This window comes from Centroberyx gerrardi, chromosome 18 (assembly GCF_048128805.1).
Source record: "Centroberyx gerrardi isolate f3 chromosome 18, fCenGer3.hap1.cur.20231027, whole genome shotgun sequence".
In the NCBI taxonomy this organism is placed as follows: Eukaryota; Metazoa; Chordata; class Actinopteri; order Beryciformes; family Berycidae; genus Centroberyx; species Centroberyx gerrardi.
In genome coordinates, this window is record NC_136014.1 from 1,177,789 (window position 1) to 1,197,463 (window position 19,675).

The 19,675-nt window shown below is 41.5% G+C and overlaps 1 protein-coding gene across 1 annotated transcript in view; it reads right to left on the bottom strand.

The window, feature by feature from the left end:
• slc35f1 (solute carrier family 35 member F1) overlaps positions 1 to 19,675 on the bottom strand; it is a 160,230-nt gene that overhangs the window by 49,278 nt on the left and 91,277 nt on the right. Inside the window, exons 4-5 of the mRNA XM_071906362.1 lie at positions 15,830 to 15,989; positions 1,951 to 2,107 (exon numbers count right to left, since the gene is read on the bottom strand). Of these exons, the coding sequence (XP_071762463.1) occupies positions 1,951 to 2,107; positions 15,830 to 15,989 (317 nt within the window). The remainder of the gene's footprint in view (positions 1 to 1,950; positions 2,108 to 15,829; positions 15,990 to 19,675) is intronic.

Genomic DNA, 19,675 nt, shown 5'->3' on the forward strand with positions numbered 1-19,675 from the left:
CGCATTACTATTCGCATTACTATATAAGTACTTATAAGTAATGCTGTCTGCTGTTTATTTTGAGACCAGACAGGATCAGTTCAGGCTTCATTGATCACCGGGGTGAAGTTAGTTTGAAGTTTGATATTCACCAGTTGATGCGCCTTTTAACGTCAATAGCTCTGTGTCGATAGCATATGTTTTTCTCAAATTAGGCTTTTTTATAGAGAGGAACACGGAGCCAATGTTTCACAGTGTTGATAAAGTCAAAATCACCCACGGTTGTGATGCTGTAACGGCAAAAAGGCATCCAGTCGGTCCAAGCCCCCACTGAGTATTTACTGTGGAACCAGGTATATGAAAGCTACCTTGATGTTTTCTTTAGACAACGGTAGATGTTACTTAAAGCTACACTAAGTGATTTTTCGACCACTAGAGGGTGACAGAAACTGCAGCACATTTTGTAAACACACAGCAAAACTACTGGGCAACGGAAGCCCTTAAGGACAAACCGTGCATAAAGGCTAATGGCTAAAATAAATGTACCTACTGAGAAATATCGCCGGTTACCAGTCTCGCTTTGCCAGATTTTTCTCCCGCTGAAGGCTACATGTCCCATAATGACAAGTGAAGAGGCAGGTAGTAAGTTTACTAGTTGAACAAGTTTACTCGCTCGCTTCATCGATTCTGCCATTACCAGAATTTTTTTTCAGGGATGGGAGGGGGAGAGCACCGCTTTCAAACAGCGAGGGAGGAGACGAGCTAGTTTTTAAAAAAAGAAAAGCTACGACTCGGGCCGAATTTGACAGCATGCTTTAGAAAAGAGGTGAAAAGCTATTTGTTTATATCATTACGCTGCACGGAAATCTCCACGTAGCACACGTTAGTTTCAGGATTGGTTACAGGGTCTGAAATCGCTTATTGCAGGTTTAAGGCTGTGTCCCAAACGTGATGACTAGTGATGATTTCTGTACAATAAGAGTGATGACATCAGCAGAAGACCTATTTTAAAGGCATGACTTTAAGTGGGTAACGTGAAAGTACTCTGAGTTACTTTTAATAAAGACTAACTTAGTAACGTAACTAGTTACTATTTAGGGCAAGTAACGAAGTAAAGTAACTAGTTAGTTTCAAAACTGATAACAAGTATGCCCCGAAGAGTGAACGATTTGCTTCAGGCAAATGGTGGTCACACCAGGTACTGAGTTTACTACAATGTTTTCTGAGGACAGATTCACTGGGTTGGGTAGAGAATGTTCATCACATGGGTGTCATTGTATAGGCCATTTTCACATCGTCATGGTAACAGCTTCCGCATTGAGAAACCGGTGCATTACAACTTCCTGTTGCCAGCCATGGGGTTCACTAAATCGCTCCACAACCTGCCCAAAATGAACATTGGTGAAGTGCAAAGACTCACTGACCTGTTTTAATTGACTCCTGGATCTAAACTAGAGAAAGGCTTGCAGTTCTTCACCTAAAGTTACATCTTTGATTATGAAGATGAGTTTTAGCTTCAGTTTCTCCTTGTTTGCTGTCATCTCTTGGCAGTCAATACCTCATTTGTATAACATTATTACATTATGTATCTAGCGCTTGTAACCATTACAATTTTGTTGTTTTTGCTGTCTTTGTTGGATTGGTTTGTCAATAAGTCGTAAAAAGAAAGTTGCTACAGGGAGTTGTGATGCACTGGTTTCTCAACATGGAAGCTGTTACCATGACGACGTGAAAAAGGCCTATTATCTCCCTCAAGATCTTCAGCGCTATTCTTTAATAAATCGTCCAGTCTGCTTCTTGACCAAAAACTTGATACTGCGTCCCCAACCAGGACCTTTGTTGCACGTTCGCCTCCCCAGCCATTTGTCCCATTCTTAGAAAATTGTAACAAAAACTAATTTACCGTGATACATACGGTTATTGTCCATGCTTATTGCCCCCCCCACCCCCCCCACCACCACACAAACTTACAGCTGGATGCCACTGAAGAAGGATCCGAAGAGGCCCATCATGCCCAGGAACTCCACCCGGCTCAAGTTCTTCACAATGAACTCCTCACAGACGTTGGAGGTCCCATACAGTGTTGCTCCTGCCAGAACCAGCAGATCCCCCAACAGCTTCTGCTCACCTGGATGAATAAATTATTGGGACAGGAAGCAAGAAAGAAAGGGAGACAGATAGAGTTAGAGAGAAAGAGATAGAGACTGAAAGAGAATAGTGCATTGCAAAGATGTCCGTAAATTGGAAATTCAAACTTCCTACTAGGTAAAATGTCCTGTCCTGTCATAATTCCAGGGAAGAAGTCTCAACCCTGATTTTTTCCAAGATGCAGTCATCGGCTGTTACATCAACATGGCAGCATACACTATAAACACTACACAGCATTACTTTTAACGTGTTTATAATCCTCAAAATAAGTTAGATTTTGAGCATTGCATGACCTTAAATTTATCAAAACACCTGTGTAATAAATGGTTAAACATAAATTTGAAATGTGAAGTTGCACACACGGTTGGTAACGTTCTATGCCAAACAGCTAATGTTGCCAGATAAGGTTGACATAACGTTAGCTGGTGCATGGAAAACAAGAAACCAGCTAGACAAATATCAGCTTTTTCCAAGCATCCATGTTTTTCCTGTTTTTCCAACCTGGCCAACTGCAAAGCACAGAGGTTGTAATTATAATTTACCAGCAGGGAATTTCCAACTTCCAACTTCAAATGGAACACAACATAAGAGACAGTTGTAAAAAAAATTATAATCATGCAAATTTACATTGAAGTTACTGTACTTATGTATCTCAGTATCTAGTATCTCAGTATCTAGGTTAAGGTAAACTCTACCTCAGCAACACAAGCATAAATACATGAACATACCCATCATGACCTGTGTAAATTTAGAAACTTAAAAATACAGAGAAGATAATCCCACTGAGAGACAGGTAAAACCATAGACCAGTGAAAATGCATAATGTAGAATTTTTTTTGTGCTGATTTATTATTATTTTTTTCATTAGGGTTCCAGCCAGTTTCTCCAATGGTTTTGTGCTGGTTTATTATTATTTGTTCCAGCCAGTTTCTCCGCTGGAAGCGCTTTGAGAGTAGTGTCTACATATGGAAGCGTGTTGTAGGCGCTCATGTTTCTCCCACAGTTTCTCCAATCAGTATTGTCCAGAGAGTCCCTCAGTATATCCAACCATGGACGTATTTTATTATGTATTATCCAACCAGCTGCATAGCGTGACTCAATGCTCATGGCGAATTGACATTAACAACCTAAATTCTCCACAGTACACAGCCAGCCAATGGTGATCTAGTATAGCGACAACTGATTAGTGTTTAGCCAATGAAAGCTTTCCTCTTTGTGAGGGAAAAGCTCAACTTTCCACTAGTGATAACATCTCCACCTTTTTGCTATTTTGCATATTACATTATATAAAATTGCATGTATTACTTCTTGGCATCATATTGGGTTGTGACAGCATATAACTAGTCATACTATTATAGCAGTTACAGCAAGAAGCCCACTAAAACAACTAATCTAATCACAATACATTTAAGTGAGTTAAAGTCAACCCCTACAGTGTATATGATTTTGTGACCTATTGATGTTACATTGAAAAATGATCACTTTGTTACAGAGGTTTACAGAAATGTAAAATTTATGAACAATAGAATGAATATTACAGTCAGAGCGGACATGAACTAAATGCTGGGAAAGCATGTACGTTGACACTAGCAAGCATGAGTAGCCTACACTGTTGACAGACAACAGAACAAACTATGAATAACTAATAAAAAGGTAATGTATAGTGTATATGTTTCTGGAGCAATTACCAGTGCTTTTCAAAGGAAAAGACTTACTAGTCTTTTTCTTTCCAAAAGCCATTGTAATCTGTTTGACGTCAATGTTGCTCAAGGCCATGGCTTGGAATATCATAATAAATATTGTGAATAAGCTACACCCAAGTAGTCTCATTATCAGGCAAGACACTCCATTAAATACAAATCACTTCTTAGTTAACACAAATGACTCAGTTTCACCATGTGGAACACCTGGGGAGCATCATTTATTGAAAAATAAAAAAACGTGTGTGTGTGTGTGTGTGTGTGTGTTCAAAATCCATGGCTTCTTCCAGGACCATGAGAACTCTGTCTTTTTGTTCTAGCTTCTCCGTCTGTGGTACAGAAACATTGAAAAAACAGGAATAGTGATTTTCTTCCTATTTATCATGAAGGGGGCACCACTGAAAGGCACACATTTTATCTGCTAATCCTCATATTGTTGTAAGAATATGCTCAACTCTGATTAACTCTGGAAACTGTGTACGCTGTCCGTCATTGTTATATAATCTTCCACGCCCGGGGGTCCATGCATGTCTCCGTTAAAACACATCTGTTAGTTAGCTAACGTTAGCCATGCCCATGTTAGGTTCGGGTGCTAGCGCTGGGGATATCTCTGCATGCATGTCTCTGTAAAAAAAAAAAAACACATCTGTCGTCCACGTTCAAAAAATTTTTGCACTGTGCACTCATCATAATCGACCCCCTCGCCAGACAGAGAACCTTCAAAGTAAATAAAACATCCGTTTGATTCTACGTCATCCTGGCCTGTGTTAGTCCTAGCCGCAGCCACACTTGGAGCCAAGTAGATCTATCTGCAGCCTGCGGACTCGCTACAAGACACGCCCCCACCGGCTACGTCAGTACAAGAAACGCCCCCTGAGAATATGGTGGCCAAAATGGGTCGGACAGTGGAACTTGGCAGTTCCGCGAAACTGGCCAAAACCAGTTTTGTCGCCGAAGCGCATTTCCTTTTCAAAATAAAAGCCCCTACGAGGCTGGCACTAAAAACACAGTTGTGAATCGTGAAATCTCTGTAACTAATAATCAGACCTGCAAACTCATAAGAGGTGAAAAAGGTGACATGTTTGTAAACCAAACTCCTGTAGGGCGGTCTGGTGGCATTCTCCCCCAGAAGAAAATGTTTGTGATTTTAACATGTAAACAAAGCATTCTGGTGCACTCTGAGAAGAAAATAAAGGGAAAAGACAACATTTATCTTCATTCATATCATTTATCTTTATTTTATCGAAACTCCGTCAGTGATGTGATCCGTCATACGAAATATGACATGCGTTCGATTTAGTTGCTATATAGGCCACATCAGCGTGACGTCACAACAGTGATCTTCACTATTTTTTCCATGAGAGCCACACTGGCAGGACAAAGTCAATAGGAGAGCCACTTTCACAAAACACCAAAAGCCACCCCAACTAGGGATGCACCGATCCGACTTTTTCAGTCCAGATACCGATACCGATAACTGGGCTTTGGGTATCGGCTGATACCGAGTACCGATCCGATACCAGTGTTTAATTAATAAACTGTAGGCTATGCCTCACTGTGTGGAAGAGACTGGGATCATTCTTTTATGTGTAAAGCAACATCAGGCTTGACTTTAACATTGCTTTCCTAACTTTGTAAAACAAAATGTAACAAATAAATACATAGATATACAGTAAATGTACTCAATTGTTATTTATTATTAAAATAATAAATAATCGTGCTCCAGCAACTTGGTAAAACATCTTCAAAATTAACAGGAATTACAATTCAAGTGTAAACCTTTTAAAGGCAGCAACAAATTATTCAGGAATTTAAATTCCAGTATAAAACAATACAACTGCATCAAATGAGAACAAAATGTAAACATTAAATCACAATTAAGTCACAAACTAGTGCAAACAAACTTGATAAATTAAATCACAATTCACACAAGTAGTATAAACAAGTAACTTGGTAAAAACAAAACATTCAAAATATGCAGAATAAGCCTAAATTACTGAAATAACTCTGGCTTAACTGGTAATCTTGCTTTATGAAACAGCCCTCAGAAAAAAAATCAAGGTATGTTAGTCTGACTATGTGTCGGCCGAATGGAGCAGCAGTGCCTGACGAACACGGAAAACACTTGTTGCCACGTGTTGTGGCAGGAAACAACGTTGACCTACAGCCGAGTCCCCTTAAACCTGGGATTTATGAATGGAGTCTGGCTGGACGCGCCGATTGTATAATTGTTGGAAAACTACTTTACCTAGCAGGTTAAATGGCAGCCTGCTCGGCCGCGCGGTGACCCGGGAGAGTTTAAACATATAACCGAGACAAAGTATTCATGCAGGTGTGTTTTTAACTACCGAGCATCAGCACCGACCCCCGGTCAGCTCACCCCAACCCCGGCTCTGTTATGAGGGTTGGGCGCCAGGTTAGCTTGTTAGCCTGGATGCTAGCTGCGGGAGGCTCGCGCCCCATGAGCGAGAATTCAGTGCGCGAGACGCTGCGCGCGGCAGGCGGGATCCTCCGGAGCTGCTGGACCTAGTTTAATACATCCATGTGCTGGACCGGAGGAGCCACAGGAAGGACCGAAGACAAATGGCCGGGTCTACCGGCGCGCTGCTGACGCATGACGTAGTATGCGCACGTAGACATAAACATAGAATTTAATTGAATAGATCGGCCCCATTGTCACCGATACCCGATCCAGCTATTTGAGTCAGTATCGGACCGATATCCGATATCAGTATCGGATCGGTGCATCCCTAACCCCAACCATTAAGCATATCTGCATAGTAATTTGTCATCCCACAACATACAATATGTAATGCAGCCAATACAATCCTAATTAAAAACAGGCTTACCTTAATACTGGGATGAGCGGAAGCAGGCATGCATTTCCTTGACTTTCTTCATGTTATATTTGTAGTTTGTTGTTGCAATCCTTGTGAGGCATTCAAGGTGTGCGTTGGTGAGCCGGTTTCTCTGTTTCCTCTTGATAGTGTTCATGGTTGAGAATGTTGACTCACATGTGTATGTGCTCACAAAGAAGGACATCACTTTTTGTACAAGTGGTTTCAAAGTGGGAAAATCTGCTTCAGACACCAAACTCCAGAAGTGACCAACACCTGCTCTGAGTTCAACTTCGAGAATGTTGTTTGTCTGCAACTCTACTATTTCACTTTCCAGAGCAGCACAATTAGAAGGACAGAGCTGTGTGATAGTTGGAGTGAGAGAGGATACATCCACATGGAAGGGGTTTTCAATAAAGTTGAAAATCTCTTTGTGCTCATTCACATCACTGAATCTGGATTCAAATTCTCCCCTCAGCTCTTCCAAAACATCAACAAATCCTCGGTGGCTGAAGTGCTGCTGCAGAGATGGGTCATTTGTGGTGACAGCTCTGAGTTTTGGGAAGTGAATGAATTCTCTGTCAGGTATATACAGGACAGTTATTTTGTTCTGGAATGCTCTGATTGCATTCAGCATGTTGCTTGGAAGCTTATCTCTCCCTTGAAGCTGCAAGTTCAGAGCGTTCAGGTGACTGGTGATGTCAGTCAGAAGGGCCAGCTGTATGATCCAGTGTGGGTCTTCCAACTCTGGCTCGTGTTTCCCCTTGCTGTCCAGGAAAGTGCGAATCTCGGGGAGGAGGCTCAGGAACCGTTCGAGCACTTTTGCGCGGGACAACCATCTCACCTCGCTATGCATCACTAAATCACCGTACTCCGTGTCATAGTCTTCAATTAACTGTCGGAACTGTCTGTGGTTTAGTGCTCTGGAGACAATGAAATTTACCACACGCACAACCCTTTGCATCACGTTTTGGAATTCATTATTTCTGAGTTTTGATACCAGTGCCTCCTGATGTATGATGCAGTGAAAACTGATAAAGTTGGGCATTTCTTCTTCTTCTTTTTTTCATGAGACCAACAAGCCCCTTCTCTTTGCCTCGCATGCTTGGGGCGCCATCTGTGCACACACTTGCAAGACTTGACCAACTGAGTTTTCTTTCATCAAAAAATGCCAGAAGTGGATTCAGAATGTCCTCACCTCTCGTTTGGCCAAGGAGTGGAATTAAGCACAACATTTCTTCTCGAAAATAGTTTTCTTTCGGGAACCTCGCCCAAACACCCAGCTGAGCAACATCTGTCACATCGGTGCTTTCGTCCACCGCAATGCTGAAACACGGCGCTGCTGACAGATCAGCAAGTAACTGGTCACGTGTGTCTTTGCCGATGTCTTCTATCCGCCTCATAATGGTTGAATCGGACAATTGTAATCCTTTCATTTGCTTTACAATTGCTTCCTTGTTGTCAAATTCTGTGAATAGTATTTCTGCTGTAGCCAAAAAACAGTCTTTTACTATTTCTGAGTATGAGAAGGTTTTTTTCGCCCTAGCCAAGATCCATGCAATCTCAAAAGGCACCTCAGTTAAACGCTCTGCTGTAGAAGTTGTTCTGTGGATGAGGTTTTGCTGCACACAAAGCGAAGCAGTGAGCTGCTCGATTTTTCTTTTCCTGAGTTCACTCCCAGGTGGATAAGTTTCATTGAATTTTGGATGCATGGTTTGGAAATGGCGCTCCAAGTTGCTTCGCTTGAAACCGGAGCGGGTTTGTTTGCATATTAAACACAAAGGGTTGGATCCGTGGAGGACAAATAAAAATTCGTCTGTCCATTTTTCTTGAAATTTCCTATGCTCATCTTGTATGGCTCGTATCTTTCTTTTTTTACCCGGAACACCTGCTGTCTGCCCGCTAGTCCCCTCTCCGGCGTCTTCGTATTGATTTTCGGTTGCTGCATGCTCCGAGTCTTCATTTTCCTCGTTTGTCACACCACTTTGTGTCTGTCCATCTGGTTTGCGACTTTGTTTGATTAGAAATCGATCCATTTTTATTGTCCGTGCACATCACGCTAGCTAGCATGAGACGCTGCAATAGCCAAACTAACGCTACTAAGCAAGTGTGCAGTGTTGCCAGATTGGTGACAGTTTCCACCCCTTTAGCAATATAAATTAATTTTAGTAAAAGCCCAAATATTATGTGAAAAGGTTGCATGCTTATAGTGCAGTGTACTGTATATATATATAACATATTTTTTAATCACCCCAAATTATCCTACACCAGCCCACTATTTATTTACCCGTCCAACAGCACTATCGTCATTGTGGTGCTGAGAGGGCCTCCAAAACTGGCAACACTGCAGTGAGTTAGTGTAGGTCTGAGCAGGTTTTGACAGTTCCATGTTTGTAGCCTATACTGCCATCTTGTTTGAGTATTTTTATGAATTATGTGTATTGGCTGCGTTATCATATAATTATTAGCTGCCATGCGAGCCACCAATTAAAGCTTGGCGAGCCGCATGAGGCACACTTACTCAATGAGTAAGTGTGCGTCACAACAACAAAGAACTTACTTCCGGGTGGATATAGTCAGTGGTGCTGCATCGGCGCTACAGTATTTTTCATGTTATTTAACCAAAGTACCCCTTTTTAAGCTCTTGTGATTAGAAATACACAGACATTATGTAGTTCTGGCTGTCCACCGAAAACGAGACGTTCCTGATGTCGTTGCTGTTGATATTTGTTAGTGTATAACCTAACATAACCTAAATATATAGCCTATTTAAGCATGTGTCCACAAACTACGGTATTTTACCAAAATGTTTAGAAATGCTTAAAAGTTCTGTTTTGGCCACTGTCTTATACAAATTAACCATAACTTTCTGTTTTTATTTTATATTATGTTATATAGCCAAACAGTGACAGCCAGTGACACAAAGTAGGCTATGTTAGTGTGATTCAGCGAGCAGAAGTTCAAATTCAAGTGCTGATCTAACAAAGCAACCTCAAACCAGTCATTCTTTAGTGTTTTGCTTTATAGTAGAAACTGTGGACTGTTCGTTATTTACTTTCAGACTCGATTGTAAAGCATCTTGACTGTAAAGCAGGGTATGATAGCAAAGCCAGATCACAAACCACTGCGTGTGTTGTGCTACTTGTGCTGTGCTAGAACCGCGGTCCATTAAAAACCGTGCAAATAAAACATTTGTGGCACTTTGACAATATGTTTTACTCGTGTAACAGAAAAGGGCTCAAGGATTTCAGAAAGCTTATCATGTTGGCAAAATTTTGGTCAGGAAACCTTTCCTACATGAAGTGAAAGATTTTACCCGAACGGTTTTTAATGTAACACCTTGGGACTGGCAGTGCAGTGCCAGTCACAACGGGGCTACTGCTGTGCTAGACCCAAACGGGACTAGCAAAACCGAGAGACTGTATTACTGTCACTCTAGCAAGCTTGCACGTTAAGCTACCCAACAGCGACGTTTATAATTTTTATTACTGACCTGTAAGAAAATGCCTGCCGCAAAACCCGGTCATGAGTGGTTGCTGCCAGCCTGTCCCCAGTTCTGTAGATGCAGACGGCCTGTAAACTATTATCTGTATCCACCGATTCCGTTAGGCTGCTTTAAAACTGAAAAAGCCTAAACCTAATCCATTATGTACCAAACTATATTTGGCATTACAGCCCCAAACACAACCAGATTTCGGCATAATCGCTAATGTTTTGTTTAGTTGACTTGTATTTACCGCTGCTTAAAACGAACGATTTCCGCTGCCGACAGGTGCGAGTTATCCACCCGAATATAAACAATAGGGTAACGTTAGGAAGAATTTATCACGACACACTTCAACTTTGATTTGGCAAGGTAACGTTACTTTAGCAACTAGTTACCTAACGTTAAGTTAGTTAAACAGCATATTACGTTAGCAGCAACCGAGGCTTACCTCAAAACCAGTGTCCATTATAGTTGTAGTACCGCAAGATCGTGGCGGAAAAGACGATAAAGCAGTTATCTTGGTTCTGATTGGCCAAATGACCGCCAGACCGCAACTGCTGGTATGAGAAGACTTGAGACGTGTCTCACCAAAGATGCTCTATAACAACAACTTTCTGAACCGTCTCTGGTCTTACTCCAGTCTATGGGAAATTGTGCTAGCCACTTGCTGGCAGACCTCGTACCTCAGACCCCCCCCCCCCCCCAAAAAAAACTACACGATTCACGTGGATGTCATCTTTTGAATTCAAAACGGCGAATTTCGCCGAAAAGCGACTAGTTTGCAGGTATAATTAATAATGTAGCAAAATGTTTAAGAGGATGATGTAGGCTGTTTCTGACTGCAGAAATCCCCATTTAATGTCCATGAATCAATTAATGCTGAGCTGGCACAACAAATAGAAAGGTAGGGGGCATGCAGAGTTTTATTAATAGTATAATATAGTATAATTTCCTTGTCACTTTGATATAACAGAGTACTTTGCATAGAACTTGGAATTGAAAATGTCAAATAAATTTTGAAATAACGTAGAGCAAAAAAAACCAAAAACATTTCTTAAGTTTAAAAACTCTTAGTTTACAATTGGGCTAATCCTAAATAACTAAAGAATAACTTTTTTTCCTCTTTCTGTGTGAATTAATGCAGTTTATACATCAACCGCATCTGCATTGTCACTATCACAGTTTCTTGGAGGGGGTTCTGTGATTAACATGTTTTTATTTATTATCAACAAGAGAAATACCATTTCGTTAAAACATCAAGACTTTTATTTTGAAGGCTGAGAAATTCTACCAGAAGTGAGTTTATTTATTGTGGCTAGTTTTCACACAACTTTACTTCAGGCAAAAAACATATAATTTCCTATGAAAACGATTGTTTTTCAACTTGCCATTGATATAGCTTGCTAATCTAGCATAGCATCAGAGTCGACTTAGCTACGTTAAGTTGCTAACCAAATAGCATCAATCAGTGGTCTTTTGATAGCCAGTTAGCTTCTAGCGATCTCCTCTGCCTCAGGTTTGAAATACCCGCCCACCGAAAAGCTGTCGTGATGAGGGGGGGGCGTTTCTTGTACTGACGTAGCCGTGGGGGGCATTTCTTGTACTGACGTAGCATGTGGGGGCGTGTCTTGTAGGGAGCCTGCAGGCTGCAGCTAGTCCCTTCCATGGATGTGTTAAACTAGGTCCCTTCTCCTTGGAGCTAATGAAAAATAGGTGCTAGCAGAATCCCAGCCGGAAAAGGCGTCTCCATAGATGCCGGCCTACAATTAAGTCCAACGAGCACTTAAACATCATCTGTATAATTTTTATGGGGGCGTTAACTTACTAACAGATGTGTTTTGATGGAGACATTCATGGTCCCCCAGGCGTGGAAGATTAATTTACACACAACAAACGCAGGCACATGACTGGAAGCTAATATGGCCGATTGTTAGCTAACTAACATAGCCAGCACTCTAGAAAAGTTAACCATGTTAGCGCATACTCTTTCACTCACCCTGGGATAGGCTAGAGAACGACTCAGTATTTGTAAAATTGATCCCCCCGGCACTTTACGGTCTGCTCTAAGGAATGTAACCTGCTGTCCTGTTTAAATGTACCATTTAAATGCCAATAAAGAAAATAAAAATAGTCACATTGTTGCCCACCTACACCCGCTTCATATTACAGGTCCAGTACCATGTAGGCTAAATGCATATGAATTACTAATGAACTGTAGAAAAGACCCGCTTCATATTACAGGTCTGGTACTATGTAAATGAATTACTATTGAATTCTAGAAAATAGATCTGCTTCATATTACAGGTCCGGTACTATGTAAATACACATGAACGCAAATATGTTGTTGTATAATTATTTACAAACAACGCAGCAACATTACTGTGTAATAGTTTTATTTGTTAACGTCTAATTAGGAATAGTTCATACGTTGTAAGGGTTACCATCTCTTTTTTTCTTTTTTCAATCAACATACACAACATGGAGGCTGCCGCTCTCATAAGGCCATAAGTGTCTTCTTGAAATCTTGTATTCAATTCTGTGATCTGCCTGTCCAGGACACTATTCCACATTTGTTTTAAATCACTGTTGCTCGTGATGCTTGTTGTTTTGCCTAATGTAGTTGCAACAACAACAATCAGTCAATTTTGCCGGTAATTTTCGCTGCTGTGAAGCAATGACATCCCAGTTAGTTATGTCGTGTTTTTTCATTAGCTCCTCTGTTAACTTGAGCACCTTGTCGTAGTCACCCTTCGAGTTATCTCTGAACTTATTAAATTCAGTCTTGAGGACCTCAATTAAAGTGATACAACCAGTGACAGATGATGTTGAACTTTGCAGCCCTTTAGTGGCAAAATCACTCAAAATGTTTACAAAACGTAACCAGTAAGAATAAGAACTTTTTCGTCTGGATCTACTGTAGGAGTGCATGAGCCTCTAATTTAGGCTGGCCACTTTGTTCTGAAAAGTCTCTCCAATATCACATCCAACAGTGTTAATACTTTACTTAATGAGCCCGACTTTGAACTCCATCGTGTGTCTGTTGAGCTTTCCAACTCGAGAATGTGTTGATTGGGGTGCATTTGTTGTTGTAGTTCAATAAATTGAGCATGCCTGTTGGCTCCAGTAATAAGTGTGTGCAGCTGATTAATTGTGTGAAGAAATGTGCTTACATGTCCCGACACTTCTGCGGTGCACAGAACCAAGTGGAGTTGCAATGTACATACACTGCACATTTAAATGTTTGTTTTAAAATAACGTGAACCCCTCCTCTGTTTCCCGACATGCAAGCAATGCATACAAGCACCATCAAAACAGAAACCCACGCAGAGCACTGGGTCCAAATCCAGTGGTTTCGGTATCTCAAGGATCTTCTGTGAAAATTCCCTCTGCAGACATATCAGCTGTTTCCACAAATCCAATAGCTTTCTCTTTTATCACTCCATCATTTAGGAAGCGAACACACACGGCAACAAGTTCACGCTTAGATTTATCTTTATATTCATCAACCAGTATTGCATAGTATGCGGATGTGTTGTGCAGTTCTTTATCTTCCTTAACAACAATGTGGCTGCATACTCCAGCAGTTCATTTTGAATGTCGTATTTTATTTCTGGGTCGTATTTTGCAATGAACAATGCTAGAAAGTTTGCCCCGTTGAGAGCCTCTTCTGTCTCCCGGTCGCATGTTTACTCCTCTCGTTTTTGGAACAGGCTATCTTCGTCAATTTCCAGTATTTTTTTCTTACAAATGTCAGCTCTGCGTGAGCTTCTGGAAATGCCTACAGGTCTTACAAAAGATGGCATCTTTTGATTTGCTGTACTCGACCCATTTGAACTGAGCATACCACCTTGTAGGGAAACAATGAGATTTCTGGGTCAGTAGTAGTAGGTCAGCAGTTCAGAGTTGGAACTACCGACCTCCGATCTAAATGCGTTCCAGTGCCTTCTCGGAAAACACGGACGCAACAGCCTTTACCCATTAACGTTAACGGTAGCTATCTGACAGCTCTAGTAACATTAGCAGGCTAGTTCATACTAGCAAAGACTTCCATAACCCCTATCCCTAACTTCGCCTAGCCTAACCAGGGGGTCTGCAGCTGGGTGCTATTGGAGTAGCAATCCAGCTAACTCAGTTCGCTAGCTTCATAGTCCCTGGTTGACACTTACCCGGCCATACATGTACAATTTGTTGTCAGGATGTCGCCTTCTTCAGTATTCCCACTTTGACGCTGGCTGGGTAAGACCTCCGCTCTTAACACACAAAACTCACCAGAGATGTAATGTTTAATTTGTTGCACATGCCTACATAATGTGAATTTACAGCATTGAGACATTTGTATGCTCGGAGGCTGTGTTTTGTATACGCTAGGCTTTTCATATATACTAGTCCCTACCCGGGGATGTGCGCGCCACAACTACGTGCAGACTTCCGGGGATGCTCGCGCCACAACTCTGCGCAGACTTACCAAAAAGGCGCATAAACAGTGTAAATTTGTGAAAATGGAAAAATGAGCTCCGTCAGTCTCTGCCTATGCCAATGCTCAATGGCCATGTGCAGTTTCAGATTGATTGGCCAACCCGTTGAGGAGCAAAATGGATGCGGACGGACAGAGATTTCCTCATTTATAGTAGGATGTCTGGCCATTGGCTGGGTGGCCACTTGGCCATGTCTACAAGCCATTCATCAACTGGATTGAATAAGGATCCGGCAGTCATTCACCAGTAGGCTACTTAAAACAAACTATTTTAAGTACTGAGAGTACTAAGAGTCTGACAAACTAGCCAGGTACGCCATTGTTGTCCGTTTGTTTTGCTGTTATCAGCCTGATGGCGGTGCTATAATTAAAGGTCAAAATGTCAAACTTTGAATTGTCATAACTTCTACTTACTGTTGTAGGAGACAACCCACTCTGTTTCCAGAGCAGGAAGACACAGCCACATTCCTGAAGGGGCACGGAGACCGCCTGCCGCGATGAATACGCCCCCCCTCGAAGCAGACCGCATTCTCACCTGGGCAGGCGCCAGTTACAACAACCTCACCACGTCACGCTAAATGCGCAAGGTCTCCATAAAACCAACTGACCCTGCGTTCACCCCAAAAGACCAATTTGCACCCATGTTTCAGCATAGCATTAGTGGACCCAGATACACAACAATGTATAAACGAACCCAATTGGATGAACAGTGTGGCCATTATTAACCAATGAATTTGAAAAAGGGAGTGGCTTAACACAAAAATTTTCTGATTTTATTAAGAAAAAGTTTTCTTTATCAACAAATTCTTTTGATATACACATATTAAAACAATTGAATTTGTATATTTTCCGCATTACAACCTAATTAAATTAAAGAAACTCAGGACTACCTTGATAGATTACCAAACCCATTTCTGCAGTTGACATTGTAATTAGGGGTCAAGCCCGCTGGCACCGCAAATCTTTTCCATGTTATTACCAGTCAGTTAAGGCTTGAACCTCTCATGGCCGCTTGCGGCTATATTGATATGTAATCTTCTATTATCTCTGCCAATGCAATATGACTGTGAATGTTATATCCATTATTCAGTCAGACCAAAAAACTATATATTTATATCTCTCTGAGCCTAGATGAGCTGGCAGGATTCAGAAGTACTTAGTGCTGTGTGTGTGTTTGTGTGTGTGTATGTGTGTCTATACTCACCAAGGCCCTGTTGACGGCCAACTAGCATGTCAGTCCCCACCATGCAGCCAATGCCCAACAGACACACCGCCACCCCGACAAAGTGGACGGCCTTGTACCTCACCAACAGAAAGAACCAGGACAGCAGTAAGACCACCGGGATGACAAAACAGTCTAACAGCTGATGGAGGGAGAGAGAGAGAGAGACAGAGGTATGGACATTATTTAATTTAGTTTTCACACTTCGTTTGTTCAGAGTTTGTTTAGAGTTCAGTTATTTCCAACCCTATAGTGGTTTCCCCCCTTATTTTAGAGTTCACTTATCCATATCAGAACGCAGCAATCAGACCACAGACCTTGTTGAGAGAGAGGTTTCTCACTACGTTTTCAAACCAACCAAGGAGCTTTGTTTGGAGGGAGAACATGATCCAACCATGATCTCAACCAACTGCAGGAAGCACTGTGCTATATGAGTTAAGCACCATAGTCTAATATCACAGCAACATTTTTAATAGGAAAATAGAAAATGTTCACGGTTTAATTTGCAGAATATCAGTGGATTTCCCTGCATCTACAAACTGCAGTGTAAAGCCAAGAAATTAAGTGAAAAGGTATCAGTTATTTATTAAGAATCTCACACTTCTCAAACCTTTCACATGTTATAACAACACTGTAACCTCAACACAGTTATATATACAACAGGCACTTTGTTTCCTCTGCGGTGAGATTCTTTCTAATCATGCCATGAAACTGGCCCATCTACAGCGCCATCTCACCACAAAACACCTTTCCTGTGTGGGCAAGACTGCAGAATTTTTTCACAGAAAGCGGTCTGAATTTCAGACTTGTCAAGATACACTGAGGAAGGCAACACAAGTTTCCAGCAACTCGCTACAAGCATCATATGAAATATCCCTACTGGTGGCTAAAGCGAAAAAACCCTACTCAATTGCTGAGGAGCTTATCTTGCCGGCAGCTACAATCTTAGCCACAACCATGGGGGATGAGAAAACGGCAAATGCCGTAAAAACAGTACCGTTGTCAAATGTTACTGTGTGCTGAAGAATTGATGACATGTCAGGGGACATTGTGGAACAAGTTGTGCAAAAGCTAAAAGTAGGACGATTGGACGAGTCAACTGATATCAGCGGAGAAGCACAGTTTGTTGCATTTGTCCGATACAAAGATGATTCCGAGATCAACGAGCATATTCTATTCTGCAAGCGACTACCAGGTAAAACCACGGGCGAGGACATTTTTAATGTGATTGATGCTTTCTTCATGGAACACTCCCTGGATTGGAAGTGTTGCTCTCATGTGTGCACCTATGGCACCGCATCCATGACAGGGAGATAACGTGGATTAGTGATGTGCGGATTGCAGTTATATCCGTGAGAACCGCGGTTAATCCGCGGATCGGGCAGGTCGGGTCATAAAAATTAACATTCTGATTAATAGCGGATGGGTTGCGGGTGGGTGAAATAACACATCATTAATGAGAAAAATATTAATTCATTAAATACCTGCAGCGATCCCACCGCAGCAGAAACGATAAGTGCGTCTCCCCATTAAGAGAGACGCTGTGTAGACACTAATAACAATTATTTCTATTATACAAGAGAGAAACGGGACCGCAGCATAAATATGAAACTGTATTGCAAAGGCACAGTTCACCATGGAAACGTTTAATTACTGAAAGCACTAGCAGCCTCTCTAATCTTTAAAGTAAATCGTTAAAGAAAACACTCATACATCAATACAACGAACACACAATAAAGAAATCACATAGAAAGCTTGCGCTGCTCGACATAATTTAAAAGGCAATATAGAGGTGGAGTGAAATGTCCATGCGGGTGCAGGGCGGGTGCGGGTCTATAAATCGTAGAAAATAATTCGTTCGCGTGGGTGGCGGGTGGATGATTTATGCGTACATGCGGATTCGGATGGCGTCAGAGCCGATCCGCGCATTACTACCGTGGATTAATCGCCCGCATTAAACAGGTGAACCCAGACATTCAACCGATGCACTGCATCATTCATAGGGAGGCTTTGGCTTCCAAACGGATGAGCCCGGAGTTACACGACGTGTTGAAAGTTATCAACTTTATCAAATCCAGACCCCTGAATGCCAGGCTGTTTGAAAAGCTGTGTGACGAGGCCTGCTCTGAGCATCAACAGTTACTACTACACACGGACATACGTTGGCTTTCAAGGGGGAAAACGCTCCAGAGACTATTTGAACTACGGGAAGAAGTTGTCGCTTTTCTCACTGAGCACTCACACCCTCTTGTGGAAAAATTGGAGGACAACAACTGGCTGGCCTGCTTAGCTTATCTTGCAGATGTGTTCAGCCGACTGAATGACTTGAATATGGCTTTGCAAGGTAAGGGCACAGACGTCCTTTTTATGTTTGACAAGGTATCTGGTTTCATGAAGAAAATTGACCTGTGGAGTCGAAAATGTGCAGCTGGGGATTTTAGTAGTTTCCCTCAGTTTGATCATTACTTAACTAATGATGGCATTGATAAGGAGAAACTTCTGCAAATTGCACAAACACACCTGGCCAAGATGTCCTCTGAATTCAAGTCCTATTTCCCAGACATTGAGGGCAAGTCTGCAGAACTTGATTGGATCCGTAACCCATTTATGCCTGACAGCATCCACACAGTTCCTGTCAAATTCCAGGAAAGCCTTTTAGATTTGTCCACAGATCGTGGCTTGAAGATTAAGTTTTCAGAGACAACACTGACACAATTCTGGTGCTGTGTTGAGAAGGAGTACCCTGACATGGGAAAGCATGCCCTGTATGAACTGCAGCCATTTGGGTCAACCTACTTGTGTGAGGTAACATTTTCAGCCATGACTCAAATAAAGACTAAATAGAGAAATCGACTCAACCTGGAGAAAAGCCTCATCACTGCTGTTGCCACACTTCAGCCCAGGCTGACAAAGCTCATGAGTGGTAGACAAGTTCAAGTTTCACATTAATTGGTGAAACTAGCAAACTAGGACAATTGTAATTCAAAGTGACATTTTCAAGATAAATGACTGAAACATGACTGTTGAAATGAGTCACTGTCAATATTGTGTTAAAATAACAGTTAATGTCAAAGTGACTGCCAGTGTTAAAAAATACAGTCATTGTGATGATAAAAAGACAATGTTTAGGTGATGGTAATTTTGAGGTGACTGAGACAGATAAAAGTCTATAAAATGACAGTAAAGTAAAAACATGGTTAGTCATTATGGTGTTATTGTTGTTATTATAATGGTATTATCATTCACATTATAAGAAATCGTTTTCTAATAACTGTATTCTCCATGCGTGTAAGGGGGTCCTTAAGGCAGGTCAACTTATCACTAGGGGTCCAGTACTCAAAAAAGGTTGAGAACCACTGAGCTACACAGTTTGACTAGATTGCATTTTGGTCATCTGTAGTTGTATAGGTGTGGATGTTTGAGGACCATTCCGGTAATTTTGAATTAACGTCATTACCGGAGGGTTGTTCATGGAAGGGCACACATACACACAGGCAGAAACAGACAGATAGGGACATTAACATGCATACAGATAGAATAAGGCTTTGGCTACTTGAACAAACTTTGAGACGTCAACTACCTCTGAAGGACTGGAAAGTGGACATTTCTTCAGGGTGAGAGTTATTGCTCCCCACTGATGTGTTTATTGATACAATGTTTATTGATACAGTATTTGAATTGTCGCTCTGCTTTATAATTAATTGAATTATAGCTCTGCTTTTATAATGGAGCTAATATTCCATGGGAAGTAGTCCTTTATTTCTTACAGTTTTATATTGTTCTAATGGAAAAAAAATAATGCTCTAAAGAAAAAACCGGCGTGCTCTG